We start from the raw sequence: 25,420 nt of genomic DNA, 5'->3' as shown, positions 1-25,420 counted from the left end.
TTGGCTCAAAAAAGTAAAGAATGTCACCTTTGACTACTGTGCTCTTTTTAAAAAAAAAAAAAGGACAACAGTTACTCTAAAGCATAGATGAGAAAGTTGGGGAGCTGTAAGACTAAGTTAATGGGAATGGAACAACTAAAACAGAAAAAATGAGAATATTGACACAATTTGAAAAATGTAAACAACGTCACTGAATATTATGCATAAAAATTGTTGACTGGGAACCTGTTTTGCTGTGTATATTTTCACCAAAAATACATAAAACATTTTAATTAAAAAAAAAAAAAAAGATCAGCTGATGAACCCACAGGCATACCCTTTCTCTCCAAAGCTCAATGAAGAATTTACCATGTGCAAGCTGAGATAAATCCCACTGATCATACAGAAAAGTGCGAATGCCACAAATATGGGCTTTCCCAAGACTAGAAACACAAAAACAGTTAGGTATAGAGTGACACACCGATAGCCATCTCTGGCAGCGAGCTCTCTGCACAGTGATCTGTCTCTACAAGTGGAGTCACATACACGTCACTTTCCCATGCCTTACTGTCCTGCCAGCTCCTAACACCTCACTTGTAACCAGCATCAGGCTTCTCACATCTCTCAATAACACAAGCTGCCCAAATCAGTAGAAAATCAGACATCATCCTGTTTTTTTTTTCCATCCATAATTCACAGCAGGAAGGCAGCCCCAACGGAGAGTCAGCATCAGGCAGCAACTGATGCCTCACGGCATGGGGAAGTACGAAGTTGAGCAACAGGAGGAGCAAATTGCAGATAATGCCCCCAAGTGATGCAACTTTCCCTAAAGTAGTGTGTGGGAATCTGTATTTGTATCAGTGTGTGCATGTCTGCCTGAGCTTGTTTACATGTGAGTATGCATTTGTGTAGAGAGTTATCATATATATGTATGTGTTTATAGATGTTAGATATATATTTGTGTATTTGCCTGTAAAGATAATTCTATGTGTGCATTTTGTGTGTGTGTGTGTGTGTGTGTGTGTGTGTGTATCTGAGGAGGCTGAGGCCAGGCAGGGTGGCTGAACCAGGGAAGCAGAGGGACACTGGCTGTCTGATCAAACCCAGGAGAGACTCAGCTGGTACTCCCCTCAGCCCCCCTCTCCTCTTCCCCTGTGTCCCCTTCTAGAATGAGAACCTTTTGAAAGCCTGGAGGAATGGCCTTATATCTGCTACACCCAGCCCTTTCTCTCTGAGTGTGAACACAGTGACCTCACTATTCCCATCAGCCTGAGGCCCAAGAGCTTCCTGGGAAAGGCCCAGTTGTCTAATGAGAGGAAGTGAACGGCCCTTGGATCAGACCCCAAAATGAAGATATATTTAGCAGAGGCTAAGCTCTCAAACGTTTCTGGGGAGTGATGAAATTATTACATATTTTGATTGTAGTGGTGATTACGCAATTATTCATGTTTGTCAAAATTCACAGAACTGTACTGTACACTAAAAAGAGTGAATTTTACTGCATACATGTCATGGATTGAATTATGTCCCCCAAAAATGTGTGTTATCAACTTCCTTAGGCCATGATTCCTGGTATTGTGTGGTCATCCTCCATTTTGTGATTGTAATTTTATGTTGAGAGGATTAGGGTAGGATTGTAACACTACCCTTACTCAGGTCACCTCTCTGACCCAAGGTAAAAGGAATTTCCCTGGCGTGTGGCCAGCACCACCTTTTATCTCTCAAGAGATAAAAGGAAAAGGAAGCAAGCAGAGGGTTGGGGACCTCATACCACCAAGAAAGCAGCACCAGGAGCAGAGCATGTCCTTTGGACACGGGGTCCCTATACCTGAGAAGCTCCTTGACCAGGGGAAGGTTGAGGACAAAGACCTTCCTCCAGAGCCTACAGAGAGAGAAAGCCTTCCCCTGAAGCTGATGCCCTGAATTTGGACTTGTAACCTACTAGACTATGAGAAAATAAATTTCTCTTTGTTAAAGCCATCCACTTGTGATATTTCTGTTATGGCAGCCCTAGATAACCATGACAATATAAATTATACCTTAATAAAAAAGGGTATAAAATTTATAAAATTAATAATCAAATATTTTAAGGTTTTTCCAACTGATGCTAAACAAAAACGTACAGATTCATACTATCAATTTTCTGGGTTGTATCAATCTGCCTTTTGGCATGACAGAGAAAAAATATAAAAATTATTATATAGAGATAAATTAATAATATCTAATTATTGAAACCATTACACTTACTGTAAAAAATTTGACAATTAAAATAATATTACAAGACTTTTAAGATATCAAGAATTGCCTTTAATTAAAATAAACTGATTTTCTAAAGTTCAGGGCATTATGTCTTAGATTGCATTAGGGGAACATATGTCTTATTCATATATAAGGAGATGTTTTGCTTTTAAGAGTACAGTTTAATCTGCTCTATGAAAAAATAAGAGCTGTTATTAGGTCATTAGTAAGCTTGGAGCTGTTATTAGGTCACTAGTAAGCAAGCTTGGAGCTTAAAAATTGTTATTAAAGCAATATATTAACAATATCCGTAATCTTTTGACAAATGTTTATGAAGTTTTTTTTTCTGTAAGTCTGAATAAAAGTTTATGAAATTTTAAGAAGAGGAAGAAGAAAGAAGAAGCTGTCACCTCTTGGGGATTGAGAAAGAGCCCTGGTTCAGGAGCTAAGAGACCCAAGTTAGAATCATAATTCTGCAGTTTACTCAGATCATGTGACCTCAGGCAGGTCCCTTGCCCTCTCAAGTCTTTGACTTACCCACTTTATGAAGAATGGCCTGGCTGGCAGCAATGGTTTTCAATATCTGCACCTTTGGGAACATTTTTATTGCTTTCCCACTCTAGGGACCCCATGATTAGAAATATTTTCACCTCTGAAACAAATAACATTTATAGTCAGTTTCCCCATTTTTTATTAACAAAAGATGCATTAATGTGATTCTCAGGTCTTTCAGTTAGCACAAGGTAGTCAGTTGTTGTTAGGTGCCATTGAGTGGTTCTGACTCATGGCAACCGTATGCACAACAGAACAAAATACTGCCCGGTCCTATGCTGTCCTCGTAATTATTACCATGCATAAGCCCATAGTTGCAGCCACTGTGTTAATCCATCTCGTTGAGAGTCTTCCTCTTTTTCGATGACCCTCTACTTTACCAAGCACAACGTCCTTCTCCAGGGACTGATCCCTCCTGATAACATGTCCAAAGTATGTGAGATGTAGTCTCGCCATCCTTGCTTCTAAGGAACGTTCTGGTTATACTTCTTCCAAGGCAGGTTTGTTCGTTCTTTTGGCAGTCCATGGTATATTCAATATTCTTCACCAGCACTACAATTCAAAGGCATCAGTTCTCTTCGGTGTTCCTTATTTCTTGTTGTCCAGCTTTCGCATGCATATGAGGCGATTGAAAACACCATGGCTCGGGTTAATAAGAGTGGCCACAAAAGAATTAATATAATTCCAGCCAGAAGGAAAAAAAGAAAGGACATTTTGTTGGCCTGTCCCAGCTTCTCCTAGATTAAAATGATTCTCACCCACTGGGCTTTGTGAAATACTGGAACTGGCCCAAAGCCCCCACCACTACAGTCTTCATGCCCTGCCAGGGACAAGGCAATGTAAAGTGGGGAACTACTCCTTCTGATTACAACCTTTCACCTCTGAGACTGAAATTCAGGGTTATGGCTGGGCTATCCCTTGTTTTGCCCCCTTAACTCCTGTCTGTTGTCCACTGACTTTGCTAAGCTCAGGTTGTGAGTTATCAGCATTTGTGCCTCTGCCCCTCAGAGGCCCTGAGGTGACAGGTGGGGGGGACTTACATTTGCACAGATAAAACATTTCCCATGAGACACCATTCACAGTACCAAAAAACCAAACCAAACGGGTTGCCATCCTGTCTTTTCTGATTCTTAGTGACCCTATAGGTCAGAGTAGAATTGCCCCCATAGGGCTTTCTAGGGGCAGCTGGTGGATTCAAATTGCTGACCTTTTGATTAGCAGCCAAGCTCTTAACCACTGTACCACCAGGGCTCCTCTCTATTATTAATTTATATAGTAGTTATTATGACAGTTTTCCAATAGATGGCAGTAAAGTATCTCAGGAAGGGGAATGTTTGTGTCGTTCACACAAAGTCACCATATAAGCTAACAGTGGGGCTGGCACTTTCTCTACATTGCCCAACATGGTCTTGGTAAATAGCAGGACACAGGAAGTAAAACTGGGCCTCACAGAACTGCAAAGTCGACATCAGGGATACTGTCTCATCACATGGCTTCTTTCTGTGCCTCTGCTTCACTCTTCTGCCTCAGTAGACCACCTTCCATTCCTACTCATGTTTGTACATGCTCTATACTGGTTGGCACGCAACATCCATTCCCACCTATTATTTCCAGAGCCAACTTCATGGGCATCCCATATGGACAAAGGGCCTTATACTTAGGAGGGCCCAGTACTTAGTATAATGGTGTAATGCTCTACTGTCACAGTCTTGAAATTCTTAATAATTTTATCTTTGAACTTGTGCTTTGCAAGTGGAGTCCAGCAAGATAGAAGAGCACACATGTGAGCAATAGAGATATGGGCAATATCCATGCCCACAGTTCCTTGCTGCCCCATTCCCATACAGCGTTTAGAATACTCCATGAACAGAGAGAGAGTTTTAGTGGACCTATAAGGTGTGGGAATTCAGCAAGACTCAAAGGTAGTAGAAGGTAAGCATTGTTAGTCTAAAACTGCATAATTAGGAGTGCTGACAATCCTGACAGGCTGTGCTTTCTGTTCAAAGGAGAACTTGCTTGTAAGGAAGAATGATAATGGCATTTCAAGTAATACAAGTGACCAAAGAATTCTATCACATCCTTTCTAATTTTTGTGTTAATTCCCTGTATTAGCCTATCACCACTGAAAATGGCATAGGGAAAAGGGAAAGAGGGCAACCCATAGTTCCTTTTTCTTTCAGTTATTCCTTCCTTCCACGTAAGCAGAGGGTGAGTGTTGGTAGAATGTGGGCATGTCAAGAAGTGAAATTAAAATCAGTTGAAGGTGTAGGTGTAGATACTGATGAAATGTTGTGTCATTGTGTATACATTACAATCAAAAAGAAAAAAAAACAGTTGAGGTACTTTTTGAAGCATTTCCACTATTCCCGTAAGAATGAAGTACATATGCAGGTAAGAATTGCAACAAGAATTGCGTAATTTCGGTAATTCAGCCTACGAGTTAAACGCTCTTACATTTGTGTTTAAAACAGGTATTGCACAGTATAAGATGAATGGTAAAATTTATGCTAATAGTTAAATTTTTTTTTTGTTTACTTAAAACATTAAATAGAAACCACTATGAAAGGAGGGAGACCTTGGAAGAAAGGAAAAATCTTATTTTCTGTGCCTTTAACATCACTTTTTTCCTGCTACTTGAATAAGGGACCTGCATTTTCATTTTGCACTGGGCCCTGCGAATGTAGCTGGCCCTGATTATTCCCTTCTGTACCGAAGAGTGAAAGCTAACAACTCTAAAAACTATAGAGTTCTGGGTATAAATTAGGTTTCACAAATTTTATATGCACTTGCAAGAGGTTTAAACATAGAAGAGACACAGGGGCCATTTTCCCGCTACTTTTGTCTGTTTTCAGCAGGCAGATATTGTTGTAGAGATGCCAGTATCTATCTCCAGCTTTGTAGACAACGTGACAGAGTAGTAGTGGCAGAGCAGACTCCTTCTTCCAGTGCCCAGGAAACAGCAGTGGATGCTGTGGTAGTTTAGATTCTATCCTCCTGAGCCCAGGGTCACAGCCATAGTGGTGAGTTCTTGAACACAATAGTGCCAATTCTGGAGTTTTGTAGGAGTTATTCCTGGAGGGCCAGTTTAAAGTTTGCTCCTCCAAACTTTCCAATGATTTTGTAAACACCTAAAATTCCCTATATTAAGTTCTTTTCTGCTTAAAATACCTGGAACAGCGTTGCTCCAAACCAACTCCAAAATATCGCACGTTATAATGGAATGTTCCTACCGTACCACCATTAATAATGAGGAAACTAACCTAAAACATCTGGTCAATTAAAAAACAAAACACACAGCTTGTTTAAGAATGCACTTATTCATTAAACCTTTCTTGACTTCAAACAAACAAAACCTGGAGTGGTTTGACTACACTGATCCCTGACTGGTACATACCCTATGTCTGTCCCAATTCAGATCTTCGTGTTCACAAAGTGTTTTTCAACAGCACTTTCTTCCAAAGGAGGAAGTTGAAAACCTTCAGCCTCATTTTGCTCAGAAGGCTTTCACCACCAAATGGAAAAACTTGAGGCCTGAAATTGCTGTGCACATATCTGACCACCCCTCCTATCCCTCCAGCTTTACCTCACCCACACTCCCACTACTTGCTCTCACCTCCAGGAGACTTTTCAGTTCCTTTACCCCTTCTTTTCTTCAAGCCTCATTAACGTATTATGGATTGAATTGTGTCCCCCAAAATTATGTTAGAATCCTAACCCCTGTTTCTGCGGACGTAATCTAATGACCTTCATAATGGAATCTAATGTCATGTTAATGAGGCCATGCAAGTGTAGGGTATGTCTTAAACCTAAAAACTTGTAAATTATAAGAACAGGTTAGACAGAGATAAGCATACCTCAGGAAAGACACACACCATGTGAGGATTGCCAAGGAACCAAGGAATGTCAGGGGCTACCTGCAAGGAAGGATTCTACACGGCCTTCTAAATAGCTAAATTACAAACACTGAAAGGTAAATTTTTTTAAATAATTTTTATTGTGCTTTAAGTTTACAAGTCAGTTTCTCACATATAAACTTATATATACCTTACTACATACTCCCATTTACTCTCCCCCAATGAGTCAGCCCGCTCCCTCCTTCCAGTCTCTCCTTTCATGACCGTTTTGCCAGTTTCTAACCCCCTCTACCCTCCAGATGCCAACATAGTCTCAAGTGTCCACCTGATGGAAGTAGCTCACTCCTCATCAGCATCTCTCTCCACCCCATTGTCCAGTCCAATCCATGTCTGAAGAGTTGGCTTTGGGAATAGTTCCTGTCCTGGGCCAACAGGTTTGGGGACCATGACCGCTGGGGTCCTTCTAGTCTCAGTCAGACCATTAAGTCTGGTCTTTTTATGAGAATTTGGGGTCTACGTCCCACTGATCTCCTGCTCCCTCAGGGGTTCTCTGTTGTGCTCCCTGTCAGGGCAGTCATCGGCTGTGGCCGGGCACCACCTAGTTCTTCTGGTCCCAGGATGATATAGTCTCTAGTTCATGAGGCCCTTTCTGTCTCTTGGGCTTATAATTACCTTGTGACCTTGGTGTTCTTCATTCTCCTTTGATCCAGGTGGGTAGAGGCTTGTTGATGCGTCTTAGATGGCCACTTGCTAGCATTTAAGATGAAAGGTAATTTTTTATACAACAGGCAATGTTGGCCCTTTTTATTTTTTTCAAAGAGAATTTTTATATTTACCTTTATTTACAATTTAAAATTTTGCTTTAAGATCCTCAAAAGCCAACCATCTAGGTTAAAATTTTAAAGATCTTTGTTCTTAGAGGCAAATATGTGCATCAAAATTCAAGAGAATAACATAACCAAAAACTTCATGCTATTTGGTTCCTTCGTTTGGAGGTTCAGGGTCATGGTTTCATGGGACATCCCAGTTAGTTGGCCTAATTACATGTTTAGTGTTTCTTTTCTACCTCCTAGTTTGTTGTGTAATGCCTGGAGTCTTAAAAGCTTGCAAGCAACCATCCAAGGCACAACAAATTCTCTATTTGCGTGGAGGAACAAAGGAAGGAGTCGGGAATAGGACATGGAATGTGTGGCTCATTGCCTCCGTGAACAACTGCCTCCTTTGCCAAGAAACCAGAACTGGATGATGCCCAGCTACCATTACTGAATGTTTTGATCGAAGATTCTATAGAAGAATCCTAATCAAAAGGGGGAATATGCAGAACAGAATTTCAAATTCTCATGGACTTGGTTTCCTGCCGCCATGAAGGCTGGGTGAATCCCTGAAAGTACGGGCCTGAAAAAATCTTTAAGACTTAAACCAAAGATACCCCCTTAAGTCTTCTTAAAACCAAACAATAGCTTAACTAGTAAAAAAGGTCTGCCTTGAGCATTATGCTCTTTGAAGAACTATCTATATAGGATCAAACTGGTAACAGCAACTTGATAAAATGGAACCTTAGGGGCAGTGAACTTATGCTAATAAGGAGCAACTCAGAAAAGGAGGGTGAGGATGGTTACACAACTTGAAGAATGTAATCAATGTCACTAAATGGCACATGTAGAAGCTGTTGAATTGGTGTATGTTTTACTGTGTATATTCTTAACAACAAAATAAAAATGAAAAAAAAAAGTCAAGAGAAAATATTTTTATTCATTGAAAGGTTTTTTAATACAAGTACTTCCACGAAGTAAATCCCAAGTACGTTTTACTTTCTCCAGTACAATGTATTCTTACTACATTTTTGTTTGCATTTATTAATAGTATTTTACAGATATTACATTCAAAGTAGTGGAGCTCCAGATAGAGGCTATTAACGAAGAAGGTCAGAGTCTCACTTTCTTAGTGCCTCAGGCTTCCTAGCTAGCTTGCTCACTGCCTCCCACCTCTTCCCCTACACACACATACATACACACTTGCTCTCTTGTAGATATTACTGTATAATTGTCTAAGCTGTGACTGACGCTTGAATTTACATTTGGCTCCAGGCCAAGTCTGTGAATCTGTAAATGCAGGCTACCAGCTGCATTTAGGATACAGCCTGGTGAGGGACTCTTTCTTGACAGTCATTGACGATGAATCTGGAAAGACTGGATACTCTCTTGTGGGAATGTGTGAGGGGAAAGCAGCAAAGTGAAACAATCAACAGTAAGGACAGGGAAAATATTCTGTTAAGAGAGTAGGCATAACATACACACACCAGAGTAAACAGTGAGGTTTCTCCTGAGTCCAAACTCTTATTTTTAAAAGTCTGATAAAAACTGGCTTAATTACATTTTACATGGTAATATTTAGTGAATTTTGTCCAAAAAGGGTATATTTTAGGTTCATTTGTAAAAATAACAAAAGCTGTATTACTCAGTCTCTGGTCAATAAGAAAGGAAGAAAGCCTTGCTAGAAATAATAAATAATTTCACACAAAAGGCCAGGTGACACAAGAATAGTATATTAATCAATATATTTTCTTTGTATTTACAATAAATCCATTTGTTAATACTGTGATAGAAAAAATAACGAATCAATCCACATTATGTTGTAGAAAGAGGCTTTGGGGATGATCATACTTCTCACAATAAAAACATACAAGGATTTCTCCCACAAATAAAGTACTTTTAACATAATAACAAGTTTCAGTGAAGGTAAAACTGACAAGAGAATTTAGACTGGTGATGACCTAGAATTAAGGAAACAAGGGCATGACCACTAAGCCACAAAAAGCTGTTTAGTTTTTTCTAGGACTATACTATCTAAATATATTAGTTACCATGTTAGAAGTTAATCTTACCTTGTGAATTAGAAAAAGTAAAAACACTAAATTGGGAAGCTGCATTCATCAAAAGCAGCCCAACACAAAAAAAGGCAAGAGAAATGAAACGATGCATTCTTTTAGGTATATATCATGCATAAAAAGAATTACATAATATATAACTTAATAACCAAACTAATAAATAAATGAGGTAAATTTTAGTCATTGGACCAAGCAATTTACTATATTGAACCACTTAAGAACTGCATTACCACCAAGTTTGTTTCAAAATATAAAGTACTACCATTAACCTAACACATAAGACTGCTGTTTTTTAGATTCCCTTCTAAGATAATAATGGGGAACTGTATAACAAAATATTATCTGAATATAAATTATCAACATCAAATATAATACACTTATTATATAATCTCCATTTTGTATATGCTAGACAAAAGGATGAAAACAGGCTGGTCAGAATTATAAATTTCAAACTAATCCATGATAAAAATCTGGAACAGAAAGAAAAAATTCACAAAATAGATATAACTTGATATCCTTTTCCATATTCAGTGGTTTACCAAGACACAAGCTCTAAACAAATCTATCACCTCAAAGGTAAAAAGAAGAAAAAAAATGTAAATCTCTTTTAAGCTTTAGTTTTCAAGTTTAGCTCTGAAAGAAGGTTGATCTTAGCCAGAAATACAACACTTTTTTAAGAATCCAGAATCTGTTTTTGTATATTAATTTTAGTTATTATTAAGGGATGAGAGGAAATATTATTAAATTATCAAGTTATGAGTAAGAATGTACGGCTAGTTCATGAAATAAATGAACTAGTTGGATCAAGAATTTCCTACCATGCTGTTGGTAATTATCTGTAGCTCCCTCTTGTATAGTAATTTAGAAGATGCTTACCATCACTACTGACAGCACTTTTTATAGTGTATCAATTTCCATTTCTTACTTTTTTCTCCTTGTCAATTAAATGCATTATTTTAAACGTCCAACAGAAAATTTGATTCCTCGTTTCAACTGCTGAAGAGGTGATTTTAACACATAAGTAGATACTCCTGCTAATCCTGAGATGATGATGATGAAGAGGATGATGATGGTGACGGGAAAACTAAAACTCACATGATTTTTTACTCATACTTCTGCTTTAGTTTTTTGTGGAAAATGGCTGGCAGGATGGAAAGAACAGCCAAAATCATCAGAAAAAATACTGAATACCAGGAAACAGCTTCACCTGCTGTTGTAAGCTGGTATAGTGTTGTTCCCGCATTGATAGCTATAAAAGAGGGAGGTGCAACACCTGAAATAAAAAGTGAAAACACAATAAAAACCATTTGTTTGTAAAAATTAAAATTTTTCTGTGCATAAAACTATAAATACAGCTATTTCCATTGTTAAAAAAAATCATTAAAAAAAAATTAAAGCCCCACAAGTTATTACCATGTAAAGAATTCCTAAGGATAATGAATTAAAAAACTCAAGAAAAGTCTGTAGACCGCCCTTGACGGGGAACACTACAGAGCGTTCCTGACGGAGGAGGAGAAAAGTGCGGCAAAACTCAAACACTAACAAAAAGGCCAGACTTAATGGTCTGAGACTGGAGGAACCCCAGAAGAAATAGCCCCCTGACTCTCTGTTAAGCCAGAACTAAAACCATTCTCAAAGCCAACGCTTCAGACAAAGATTGGACTGGACTATTAGACATAAAATGATACTCATGAAGAGTGTGCATCTTAGTTCAAGTAGATACACAAGACTAAAATGGCAGCTCCTGTCCAGAGGCAAGATGAGAAGGCAGAAAGAGACAGGAGCTGGCTGAATTAAATGGACACAGGAAATCCAGGGAGTAACTAGGGTCACATAACAATGTGTGTTTAAATTTTTGTATGAGAAACTAACTTAAGCTATAAACTTTTACTTAAAGCACAATAAAAAGTGTCTAGAGAATAATTTTACAGTATCATCAAAGCCTTTAAAAAAAGGGAATGTGCTGATTCAGCAATTTCAACTTCAGGAAATAGTGGTATATATGAGCAAATCTGAAGGATGTCCATGAGAGCATTACATAAAAACTCTGGAAACAATCTAAATGCTCAAAAATAAGGTTGACTAAATTGTTTACCCTGATAAGATATGCTTTAAATAAAAATGAAGTGGTACAAGATATACCGACATGGAATGATACCCAAAAAAGAATGCATAAAAGAGCACATACAGAACAATCATATCTCATTAAAAATCAATTACTTTAGCCAAAGCTCAGGTAACTAAATCTCTAGCTATTTCATCTGAAAAGATAAGGATACAGGGACAAAAATTCTGATTCCACAAATATAACATTATTATTAGAAATACAAAATTGTCCATGCTGATATAAATTTTAAGTTTGTCAATGAATCATTTTACAAGTAGCAATAAGTGATTCTGATTATTCATTTCAAAAAGATCTATTTTTCTAAGGATTAACTTAAACTTCATTAGACATTCGATACATGAGAAATCTGCTCATTTTGTTGGTATCTAAACAAATCAACTCAAACTGGAAAGAAAAGCAGAATATTCTTACTAAGAACCACCAGAATTCACAAAATAATTTAATTTTGAAATTAAGTGTTAAGCTCCTTGAAAACAAGAGCCTTGGTTGACCCTAGCTTCCCCCATTCTTTTGGTAATGTCCACAATAAATGTTGATTACAATAAAATAAAAAAATAAGATAAATTCTCTACTGAAAATTAACTTTCAATACTTCAGCACTTGAACAGAAAACAAAGAAAAAATTACTCAAAAAAGGCATCTTGGATTTTCTCTCCACTGAGAGTGAAAAAAAAGGTTAAAAATTCTACTTAATTCTATATGATTAAAATAATATCTAACAGAATATGCTCTTATTTAAAGAGGAAAAAAAAAGCCCTAATTCAACATTTCTGAGCACCTATTTAGGCCAGGCACTGTGCCCAAGAGTTAGTTATCATGGTACTTGCATCTCTGCAAGAAGCATACAATCTAACCTAGCTGTACAATGTTACATAAGTACACAATGAGCTCTAATACAGTGTCCACGACAGGCCTTACCTAGAAAAGTGCCAATAAAAAAAACTTTCAGTGGCACATTTATCACAGGAGAAGTAATATTAATAAACCAATTAGGCAGAAATGGTGTTATCCTCAAAAATATAATGTAGTTAATGAGATGATCTCTATGACGTTCAACCTGTCATTAAAAAAAAAAAGTAAAGAATTAGCATGAAGATTAAGGCCAATCTTGAAAATGAGCTGTTGTTAGGTGCTGTCGAGTCAGTTCCAACTCAGCAACTGTCATGGGTTGAACTGTGTCCCCCAAAAATGTGTGTCAACTTGGCTAGGCCAGGATTCCCAGTACTGTATGGCTGTTCTCCATTTGTGATCTGAGGTAATTCCCTATACGTTAGAAATCCTAAATCCTAACCTCTATGATGTAAATGAGGTAGAAGCAGTTTAATGATGCAGAACACAATCTACAGGATTACAGGGTATCTTGAGTCAATCTCTTTTGAGATATAAAAGAACAAAAAAAAAAAAAACACAGAGGGAGGGGGACCTCATACTACTAAGAAGGAAGCGCCAGGAGTGAAGCATGTCCTCTGGACCTGGGGTCTCCGTGCTGAGAGGCTCCTAGACCAGGGAATTATTGATGGCAAGTACCTTCCCCCAGAATTAACAGTGCCTTCTCCTAGAGCTGGAACTCTAAATTGTTCTTATGTGTTAATGTTACTAAAGATGTTTCTATACCAGCTTAAATAATGACAACTCAACAGTAACATTTTAAACCTGATATGCCAAAATTAAACTTATATGATAATTAGATATATAAGTGGCCAACTTTTTAATGCCTTCAATTTCCTACAATGTACACGGCTAGCACAGCACATCAACAAATCTAGCTTAAAAAAAAAAAGATAATTTTTATTTTGTTATTATATATCACATGAGCAAATTAATTCATTACTGATAAATGAAACTAAATAGGTATTTATGGAAACATTTAGCTGATTAAATATAAGCACTGAATTAGTTTATATTTCTTTGAATAGCTAATAAGTTCACAGAAAATAAAACAGCCATCGCGAACAAAAACGTTTATATAAAATCATTTTAGTATTCAGTGCATATGTGGTATAGTGAGAAGAGAACTAGACCAAAAGTGTAGGGATATGAGATTCTAGATATTGCCGTACAATAATTGCGACTTCGGGCAAAATATTTAATTTCAAAAATAGGATTCCCTTAGCAATACTATGTTTGCTTTAGAATACGTAATTTTGTAACATTAGATATGTATTGCTATAAAATCCTGCTATATAACTGCTTTTTAATTTTTTTGTTCCAAAATGATGTCACATGCTACCTTTTCTACTTATCTATTGTCTTCCCAGAACAGCACCCTGGTGGCACAATGGTTAAGTGCTTGGCTGCTAACCAAAAGGTCAGTGGCTCCAACCCGCCAGCCACTCCTGGGGGTGGCGGGGGGGAGGAGGAAGACCTGGAGATCTGGTGCCATAAAGGCTGTAGCCTAGGACACCCTAAGGGTCAGTCCTACTTTGTCCTATAGGGTCACTATGAGTCAGATTCAACTTGAGGGCACACAACAACAGCAACAGTTAAGTTTGGGCTATAATGTATCACAAAAAGGTAACTTAATTTCACAAAAGGAAAAGTATGTGTAGATTGAAAGGAGATAATACAACTTCATTTTTTCTATTAATGAAAAAGTAATATATTCCTGCATACTGTAAAAAGTATATAAAAACACCTTGACAAATGTGCTCAGGGGGATTAGTTCTATGTTTTTAATTGTTAATATTCTGAGATACAGATACACTGAACAAAGATCTACTAAAGTTCTCAGAAAGAACATTTTTTTGATCTATATATTTTTTGTCATCAAGTCAAGGAGTTAAGTCATGGAAGGAAAAGGCCTCAGTAAAATATTATCTCCACTTACCACATCAAATAAAGGAAATGTGAAGAACAAATTAATACCCTGACTAGGGTACACCAAAAGGCATATTTCACATATGCATTGCAGTGGCTTTAATCATGTCCCCCAAAAATCCATGTACATGTGGAACCTCAGAATGTCACCTTATTTGGAAACACGGTTTTTTACAGGTGTAATTAGTTAAGGAGACCAAATCATCGTGGATTTAGGGCGGGCCCCTAATGTTCTATTAAGAAGAGGAGAGGACACAGACACATATACAAACATAGAGAAGTGAAGGTCACAAGAAGACAGTGGTAGAGATTGGAGTGATACAGCTAAAAGCTAAGGAGCACCAAGGACTAAAGGGAGTCACCAGAAACTAGGAAGAGGCAGGGAAGGGTTCTTCCTTATAGCTTTTAGAGAGAGCACTGGCCCTGCTTTGATTTCAGACATCCAACCTCCAAAACTGTGAGAAGAGGATAAATTTCTGTCATGTTAAGCTACTTAGTTTGTAGCAATTTGTTATAGAAGCCCTTTTTCCTGCCCTGGGTGTCCCATTCAAAAAAACTGCCATTTATCTATGTGTGCCTGAGTTCATTTTCAAACACCTCTCCCAGGGACTTTTGAAAATAAGTATAGGAAGGGACACAGCAACACCAAGTTGTACAGTAGTTGTTATATTTATCACTGCTAGTCTGTAGCAGAGATCCTGGTTGAAGATAACAGCTGTTTCTACTGATGAAATGCATTAAAGGAGTTGGTGTATACTGATAGCATGCTGTATTAGCACAAAAAAGGTGTTCAAATATGTGATTCCTTTACATGGACACTTTGACTACTTTGATTGAACTTAGCAGGACTGAAGAATTACAAGTACAAAAAAATCATATTTGAAATCGTTATTAACATTCTTATTCGTCCAAAAGATAAATTTTATTAAAGGCCTGAGTCTGAGTTAATTTAGGTAGGGGTTATATATTGAGAACCCAGCTAGCCAAAGAGTTAAATGACTAAAAAATACAAGTTTACCTGCTGTGACCATTTCACTGCTTTCTCTGTTAGGTATTTGTATACAACTGGCCTCCCAACTAAATAGGAAAGCATATAGCAGAATGAGGCACCGAGTCCAGAACACTGAAAAGTAACAAGAAGCAAAAAACATTTTGTATTTTTCCATCTTATTCACACAGATATTCACCTAAGGAAATACTCAACTAGTTCACTTCTTTTGTGGGGTGGAAAGGATAGTCTGTATGACATTTCTTATGCAAAGAACAAGAAAGAACCTAGTCCTTTCTCAACCAAATCCTAGCTAAAGAGGTTAGCTAAAACAACTGGCACTTGTGATTAAACTTAGTGATGGAATGACAAATACTTAATGTTGATCTTTAGTCTAAGAATAAAATGATAGGTGCCAGTTTATTCCCAATCACTACGCTTGAAACCATCCCAACCCGTTACCCCAACCCTGAAACTTAATTCATTGTGTCTACAAACAGTCTTAATTGAATTACAAAATAAAAAAAGGAAGAAAAGGCAAAAACAGAACCCATAAATGCAAATAAATCTATGATACCCGGGCTCCAGGGGAAAAAAATTACAACAGCTCCTTACCGGACTTCACAGATATTACTTTACATTAAACTCCACTAAACTAGTGAGTTTATATGCTAACATAGACTAGTGGGCCTAAGATTATCATCATCATCATCATTCTACTTAAAGCTATTTTTTTTCCAGTCTCCCAATTTCATTTTATATACTTACCAAACAAACAAGAAATAAGGCTAGTGGAAAGGGATAAAGAAACCCTGAGAGGATACTGAGAAATATAGAACCTGGAATAGCAAATGTTTGCAAGCTGTTAACTTCTAAGTTAAGGATTAAAACATTAATTAAATGGAATTTTTAAAAGGAAAGACAAATCCAACATTTCAGAAAAAAAGTATTAATACAGAAGGTACCATGTTAATAGGATTATATCCGCATTTCAGTATTAAAATATAAAATTACATACAAACTTTAAAAATATACAAGCTCATTAATTTCTTACCTGTAATGCCTCTTATTCTAACTAGCATTACTATGAATACAATGCTAATAAGAGTGTGTTACTAAAAGAAAAACCAAGACAAATGTCCTACACATGTCAGATAGAGAGGAACTGGGAATGTAGACAAAAAATAAAGGTCTTCATTTATCTCTTAAATAACATGCTTCTGTAATGTGTATGAGTTCTGTTTTGATTTACCCCAAAATTTTTTTTCAAGAAACATGATTTCGCACCAATTGGTCCCAACGAACCTGGAGCAAAAGAAATTGAAAAACACCAAAAATACAAGGAAAATACTAGCCCAAGAAACAATAACGGCCACATAAACCAGAGATTCCATCAGCCTGAGACTAAAAGAACTAGATGGAGCCCAGATACCATCAATGACCACCCTGACAGGGAACACAATAGAGTCCCTGACAGAGCAGAAGAAAAGTGGGGTGCAGAACTCAAATTCTAGTAAAAATACCAGACTTAATGGTCTGAGACTGGAGGAAGCCCAGAAGAAATGGCCCCCGGACACTCTGTTAACCCAGAAGTAAAATGATCCCCGAAGTCAACTCTTCAGACAAAGATTAGACTGGGCCGTAAGACATAAAACGATACTCATGAAGAGTGTGCTTCTTAGTTCAAGTAGGTTCATGAGACTAAACGGACAGCTCCTGTTCAGGAGCAAGATGAGAAGGCAGAAGGGGACACAAGCTGGCTGAATGAACACAGGAAATCCGGGGTAGAAAGGAGGAGTGTGCTGACATATTACAGGCGTAGCAACTAGGGTCACATAACAATATGTGCATAAATTTTTGTATGAGAGACTAACTTGAACTGTAAACTTTCATTTAAAGCATAATTAAAAAAAAAAAACAAGATTTCTATGGAAATCTACATACCGTTAAGTATAATCACTTATTTCTAATTTAACTTTGGAAACTTACCATAATTCACTACTCACGAAAAGGATTAAGAGGTTAAAAAATATAGTAAAAATCACAAATTTATTTTTAAACAGTTTCGCTATTTCTACTTTCCCCTAGTTCCTAGTTTTGGCCTGGACTCCTTAGACTTCTTCACCCCAAACAAGTTGATCTACTTAGAAGTTAATCAGACTGAGTGAATTTGTCTCTCCTTCCTACTTTAAAATTTCTATCTCCACCCGTAAATTCTGACTCTTTTTTCTCCAGTTCCCAATTTATTCATGTTCTTTCATTTCGATCTCCTCCTCCTTCCTCTTGGATTCTTTCATTTCTAACTTTTTGCTCTTTCATGGGATTCCTTCTCTATAAAGCCACTCAAGATGCCTGCAAACTAGAATTAAAACCTAGGCTTTCCTCAACCAGGTATCCTATTCAACAGTTACCCCTCGTCTTCACTTTCTCATTAGAGATTCTCTCCTTGTCCCCTTCCATTCAGCTTACCCACCTCACCACTCTATTGAAACACCCCCCTGACCAAAATTAATGGCTTTTTAACGATCTCTGCATAGGATTAGACATCCTCTCGCATCAAACTCAGGCTCCAGTGAGCTGTACTTTTCTTCTATGTTACAAATAATTTCTTTAGTTTTTTTCCCCTCCTTACCCTCAAAATTGGGCTTTCTCTAACATTGTTAGCCACACACTTCTCCCCCTTTCCTTTGATAAATTCAATGATTTCCATAGCTTCAGACATCAGCCACATATACTGATAGCTCCTAATTCTGTATCTCTGACGCAATCTCTCTAATCAAATACCAGTCTCGAATATTCCATCTGTCTACTGGATGTCTGCACTAAAAAAAGGGAGACAGAGATTTACATTTCAGGGTTCTTTCAAACCTTATTATGTAAATTTTCAAACATATATGAAAAGTAGAAAGACCACTTCAACAATACATAATGAATCTTGTTTTGTCTATATCCCTTACACCCTACACTCCAACTAAATTGGACTACTGATCACTTACTAACCATGCTTGGCTTGCAAGCTGTTGTAGTCTTGCTCTGTCTACAACGATCTACTTCCTATCTCTACCCATCCTTCCCCATTATTCCAGCTGGAAATAGTTGTTCTGCTTCTGAATGCTCAAAGCACTATACCCGTACTTACCATATAATCATTACTTTGAAAAAAAATTTAAAAACTGGTTAAATGAATGAATGTGAGGGTTAAAATAAGGAATTACGTTATAAAAACTAATTTATATAAAAGAGTTTGGAATTAGATATAATTTATGAAGATACTTGTACTGTATTGGAGCCCTGGTGGTGCAGTGGTTAAATGATAAGGCTGCTAACCAAAAAAGGTCAGCAGTTCAAATCCACCAGCTGTTCTTTGGAAACCCTGTGGTACAGTTCTACCCTGTCCTCCAGGGTCACTAGGGGTTGGAATCAACTCTACAGCAATGGATTTTTGGTTTGTACTGTATTGTCCAATATAGCCGCTACTACTGGCTGTTAAGACACTGAAATGTAGCTAGTCTGAATTGGGACATGCTGGGTCAAATCAGGTCTTTGAACCGGTTCGAACAGGTTCTGTCATGGCCTATGAAGGGAAAAAGGAACGGACCTCAATAATTTTTACAACTTGGGTAATCTGAACTGCCAACCTTTTGCTTAGCGGCCTGAACTACTAACAACTGCACCACCAGAGTTCCATATACATATATATATATATATATAGACAGACACATACTTATACATATATATACACATACCAACACACATGTAAGAAAATGCTGCTATTAAATTTTATAGGAGAAAAAATTTTAGTCAAAAAGCTCAACAAAGCAAAAGAAATTTAAGAATTAAAAGGAAACAAGAATATACTCTGAGAGAATTAACAAAATAATCAATTTGATTTTTTAAAATAAAAGCTGTTTTAAAGAGTATGATGATTATTTTTTCAATATGAAGTAAAGTCTTTCATTCACCAAGATTTGCAAAATAAGATAGGACTAGAATAAAAGACAAAAAAAATCAGAAATTAAAGTTAAAGCTATCCCATAGATTGGAAGATCAATCACCAATAGCAGATGCAGTTTGAAAATACGTAAAAAGGACAAAGCTATTTACCTGACTAATTACAAAGTACAGCTTATATTTACTGTAAAGAATGCACACTAAGAATTACAAAAAATATTCATATTCTTTGAACCATTAATTCTTGTCTTAGGAATTTTTCCAAAGGAAACAATTAAATGGAAGAAAAAAATCTTATGAACCAGGAGATTTGTAACATAATATTTATAAAAGCAGAAAAATTAGAGACACATATATCTAAAATTAACAGAAAATATTTAAAAATTATGGCATGGACACTGGTCATTCAAAGTAATTATTTTAAATAGGATAAAGGAAGAAAATGTTTATAAGAAAAATAAGCAGATACAAAAAACTGGTAATAAATATATGGACATAAAATTGAGTTTGAGGAGATAGGATGATAGAATTTTTTCCAATTTAATTTTTCAATGATTTGTTTAATGTTGTTACATATACTGCATTAATAATTCTTAAAAGAAAAAATTATACTCTGTAAAACTGAACAGCAGACCTTTTTAAATCTTTTTCTTGAACAAAACTAGAAAACATTTTTTCAGTTAAAGGATACAAAATATATGTAGCAAAATAAGCTACAAGTACTTGTACATAAAAGGTGTCCTTATATTTGGATAAAACTTTTCCTAGAGCCTTGGCATCATCCATATCTCTGGGAACCTTCATAGTCACTCTTTCTTCTCTAAAGAAATAAAATTAAAGTGAAAAAATTTAAAACAGAATTTTGTCAAGATAATTAATATCAAGTCAAGTTCAAAACACGAAGTTTTATCCAAAATGATTTGATGTCTTGATTGATAATATGTTAACTCTAAATTCACAATTTTTAAGTTCAAAAGTCTATAATTATGTTCTTTATTTAATGTTTTAATGAAGAATTTCATGAAACATCTAAACTACGTATGAAAGTTCAGGACGATTCAAACTAAAGATTAAAAGGATTTATTCCAATATTGGTTTAAATTTTAAATGTAAGCAATGGATCACAGATGTTAGCATATTAAAAACATTTAACATCATTTTGGATAATCTTCATGAGAAATTAAAGTCAACAATCAATTTCAACTAAAATTAAGTAAACATTTTCAATGAATTCAGTTTTTACCTTTTCTGGAATATCCCAATTCAAAGTTTACAAACAAACGAACATTTTTCTCTATCAATTTTCCTTTATTTTTGGTGTCTTGTTTGGAAATGAGCACTTGCTTACAAAAGCTTTAAATAATCATATCCAATCATCTTTGTGTTTACACATATTCTGCCCATATGTTTACGCAATAAAATTTAACTGACCCTGCAAAACAATGATACAACACTACTTTCTTCAGTCCTATAGAACAGGTGGTAAACTAAACCGGCTTTTCTCACTTATACAATTTAAAAACTAAAAAGACTCTATAGAAACGTGTGTATACCTGCATATATATGCACACACACACACACACACACACACACACACGTATACAGAGAGAAATAAACAGAATATCAAAGATTTGTAACAGTGTATTATTATTTATAATTGCTTGGTTACCATTCTTAAAGCAGGTTGGCAGCAAAGACAACCTGAATCTACAGTCTATATCCTTTCCCTCTTTCAATCAACTCTCGATTCCTTACTCCTTGATCAAAACCACAGAGGATCTAAGAAATTCAATCACACTGTTATTGTTAGGCGCCATCAAGTCAGTTCCAACTCCTAAAGACCCTACATACAACAAAGAACAAAATACTGTCCGGTCCTGTGCCATCCTCACAATTGCTATGTTTGAGCCCATTGTTGCAGCCACTGTGTCAACTCATCTCTTTGAGGGTGTTCCTCTTTTTTGCTGACCCTCTACCTTACTGAGTATGATATCCTTCTCCAGGGATCGGTCCCTCCTAATAACATGCCCAAAGTATATTAGAGGAAGTTTCTCCATCCTTGTTTCCAAGAAGCACTCTGGCAGTATTTCTTCTAAGACAGACTTCTCATTCCTCTAGCAGTCCACGGTATATTCAATATTCTTCACCAACAACATAATTTGAAGGCTTCAATAATTCTTCAGTCTTCCTTATTCATTGTCCAGCTTTCGTAAGCATTTGAGACAATTGAAAATAATATGGTTTTTGTCAGGTGCACTTTAGTCCTCAAAGTGACATCTTTGCCTTTTAACACTTTTATCTTTTGCAGCGGATTTTCCCAATGCAATACCTCGTTTGATTTCTTGACTGCTGCTTTGTTGGACATTGATTGTGGGGCCAAGTAAAATGAAATCCTGGACAACTTCAATCTTTTCTCCATTTATCATGACGCTGTTTATTGGTCCAGTTGTGACAAGCTCTTTATTTTCTTGATGTTGAGGTGTAATCCATACTGAAGGCTGTAGTCTTCGATCTTCATCAGTAAGCACTTCGAATCCTCTTCACTTTCAGCAAGTAAGGTTGTGTCATCTGCATTATTGCAGACTGTTAATGACTAATGCATCTTCCACCAATCCTGGTGCCACATTTTTATATAGTCCAGCTTCTCGGATTATTTGTTCAGCATACAGATTGAATAAGTATGGTGAAAGGATACAACACTGATTTATACAACTTAAAAACTAAAAAGACTCGATAGGAATGTGTGTATACATGCATATACGTGCACACATACATACACACAAACATGTATACAGACAGAAACCTTCCCTCATTCTAAACCATGCAGAATCCCCTTGTTCTGTTCAAACAACTGCCTCTTGGTCTATACACAGGTTCCTCATGAGCACAATTAAGTGTTCTGAAATTCCCATTCTTCGCAACATCATCCGTAATTTATCATGATCCATGCAGCTGAATGCCTTTGCATAGTCAATAAAACACAGGTAAACATCTTTCTGGTATTCTCTGCTTTCAGCCAAGATCCATCTGACATGAACAAGGATATCTCTGGTTCCATGTCCTCTTCAGAATCCAACTTGACATTCTAGCAGTGCCCTGTCAATGTACTGCTCCAACCGTTACTGAATTATCTTCACCACAGTTTTACTTGCATGTGATATTGATGATACTGTTCAATAATTTCTGCATTCTACTGGATCATCTTTCTTTGGAATGGACACAAACAGGAATCTCTTTCAGCTGGTTGGCCAGGCAGCTGTCCTCCAAATTTCTTGGCATTGACGAGTGAGCAGTTCCAGCACTGCATCTGTTTGCTGAAATATCTCAATTGGTATTCTGTCAACTCCTGGAGCCTTGTTTTATGCCAATGCCTTCACTACAGCTTCGACTTCTTTGTTCAATGTCATTGGTTCTTGATCGTATGCAACCTCCTGAAATCAATCACACTAATAGTAATAAAGGACCTTTGCTGGAGCAATGGTTAAGTGCTCAGCTGCTAACCAAAACGTTGACAATTTGACCCCACCAGTGGCTCAGAGGGAGAAAAGACCTGACAATCTGTTTCCATAAAGATTACAGCCAAGGAGACCCTATCGGGCAGTTCTACTCTGTCTTATAGAGTAGCTGTGAGTCAGAATTGACTGATGGCACATAACAATAACAATATAACACACTACCCTTCCAAAGAGTATTTAAATCCATGTAAGGAACACTTTAAAATCAAAATAATTAAATTGTAACCATAACATTTTAAGCACAGAAGATGGTGAAGGAAAAGAATTTGGAGGCAACAGGAATTTCCTGATCCCCTGAAATCACATTTCACAGCTATCCATCTGGTTTTCATGTGAGGCTGGTTCTAGTAGGAAGTCTACCTACTATTTTAGTCGTCCCTCATGCAATCTAAGATTACACAGTGGTGGTATTACTGTGAGTTAAAGAGTTGTGGTTATTTCGCTTCTTACCACATGTTCTAGGCCCACAATCTCTTACCTAAAACTTAAAAAATTCTGCAAAGGAATAGATTTTTATAATTTATTTTTCAGCAAAATTGAACCAAACTATGTAAAGTCATTCACAGTCTTTTTTTAAATTATACTTAGTGTTACTATGCAGGTTTGCTGCAAAAATATTAATGTATTTGATAATAGGCTGCTGCCCCAGACCCTGCTAGAAGTATTACATAATTTATAAAGTATATTCCATGTAGAAAAATTCTAAATTCTGGAACACATTTCACTCCAAGGTTTTTGCTAAGGAACTGTGGACCTGTACTAGATATACAATCTTTTACAAGGTCAATTTGAATGCGAAAAGTACCTATTCAGACCATATCACTCAGAAAAACAGGGAAGGAAAAAAGAGCTGGGAGACAGGAATGTGGTGAGGAAGGAAACTGATTGAAGCCACTGATTGAAGCCCGCTAAAACTGACCAGAAGGAAAAGTAGGAAGGCAGAAAACAAAGAGAAAAGGAATGAAATTAGTAAACTGTTTTTCAAACTATAGGTCAGTATCTATTACTGAACTGTAAAATAAGTTTACTTCCTCACTACCAGCATTAAAAAATGAAATGAAATAAATAGAATAGTTTAGAAAGTATCAGAAGATACTGCCTAAAATAAGAGTAAGAAATGCTTCATTTAATGCTGAGTTTTGTACATATACATGCATGCAAAAGAGAGAGAAAAACAAAGAAAGAGAGAGAAAAGGAACATGCGTGTAGAGTCACAATATAAAAATGCACTGTGGTTATACAAAAAAAAATTTTTTGAAAGCCATTAGAAAGATGAAACTTTAAGAGAACAAGGAGTGCTACAAAAACCTTGCAGAGAAAATCAAGAAGCATATTGAGAAAGAAGTACTTAATTAACAATGTTGAAATGGAGTTGCTACAAGCCATGAGAGCTGATACACAATCACTGTGACAGTTCTGTTGCTAAATTTCAGTTTTAAGTTTTAATCCATTTTCATCTCTGTAACTGTCTAGGAATTTTCAGTTTGTCTTTCAATATACTTACTCACTAAGCTGGGGAAAATTTTTATATACCAAAAACATAACAAAAGCTGCCAATAAGAAGATGGACACCAATATAAGGAGTGACATTCTTGCTGACCCAGCTTCTTCCCGGGCTTTCTCTGAAAGAAAAAAAAAGAAAACAAAACACAAAGTTTAAAAAACTATAATTAAGATAAATATAAAGACAGTATTTCAAGCCAGCAAATAATTTCCTTAAATACTTTCTTCCCAGAAAACAGTTCACACCTTTGCCCAAAACACTTTGTGACATTAAATTTTTACCACATAAAGTATTTGACATAGGCATATTACTTCTGGGGGACATACTCATTTTATAAGCATGAAAAAAACAACAGAAGTTACAGCACTGATCTGTTGATAAACCAAAGGAAAAAAAGGCATTTTTTTTCCTTTTTATGCTCTAGATGCTATCACTGACTTTTAATTTTATATATCTCTATATTGGGAGAATACAGACAGAATGGCCTCTTAGGAAGATTAAGTAATTTGTCCATTACTTTAACTGTCAAAAGAACACAAAGATTTACTAATGCAACTAGTGAATGCTATACTTTCTCCTTACCCTCAAGGATTTTGACACATAATGTTGAACCTCAAATTTCTGGGTGGTTTGGTGACTCCAAGAATGGGAGTTTGTTTGCATCCCCTCACAAAGCAATCTCAGTGTTGCCTTTAAAATTACATGCCAGATAGTAAAAGTAGGGAATGAGATCCAGAAAGTAGCAAGCAGAAAAATGAGTAAGCACTGTTTTATCATGAAGCGTCAGTGGAGCAAGCCAGGATCCCTTGTTAACACAACGCTCACTCGGGAGCAGGCAGGAGGTGGTGGCTCAATTTTTATTGTCTACGTTTTATACCATATATATACTGACAACACTCAGGGGATTAAAAAAATATAATTCAGAATTTATTATTTTTAGTTCCCTGAGAATGGATTCACCATTATGCTCCTCCTCTAACTACTACACATATAACTTTCATATGTGC

General features: G+C 36.5%; 1 protein-coding gene across 1 annotated transcript in view; it reads right to left on the bottom strand.

Moving 5' to 3' along the window:
- Window positions 1-44: 44 nt before the first annotated feature.
- The window catches only part of TMEM41B (transmembrane protein 41B), a 31,175-nt gene continuing 5,799 nt past the window's right edge, over window positions 45-25,420 (bottom strand). The window contains exons 2-7 of the mRNA XM_003412010.4: window positions 24,414-24,531; window positions 20,086-20,214; window positions 16,212-16,305; window positions 15,474-15,578; window positions 12,557-12,695; window positions 45-10,783 (exon numbers count right to left, since the gene is read on the bottom strand). Of these exons, the coding sequence (XP_003412058.1) occupies window positions 10,614-10,783; window positions 12,557-12,695; window positions 15,474-15,578; window positions 16,212-16,305; window positions 20,086-20,214; window positions 24,414-24,531 (755 nt within the window). The 3' untranslated portion in view covers window positions 45-10,613. The remainder of the gene's footprint in view (window positions 10,784-12,556; window positions 12,696-15,473; window positions 15,579-16,211; window positions 16,306-20,085; window positions 20,215-24,413; window positions 24,532-25,420) is intronic.

This window comes from Loxodonta africana, chromosome 7, assembly GCF_030014295.1.
Source record: "Loxodonta africana isolate mLoxAfr1 chromosome 7, mLoxAfr1.hap2, whole genome shotgun sequence".
NCBI lineage: Eukaryota > Metazoa > Chordata > Mammalia > Proboscidea > Elephantidae > Loxodonta > Loxodonta africana.
The sequence above is the reverse complement of the archived record's forward strand: the minus strand, read 5'-3'. Positions and strand labels throughout refer to the sequence as shown.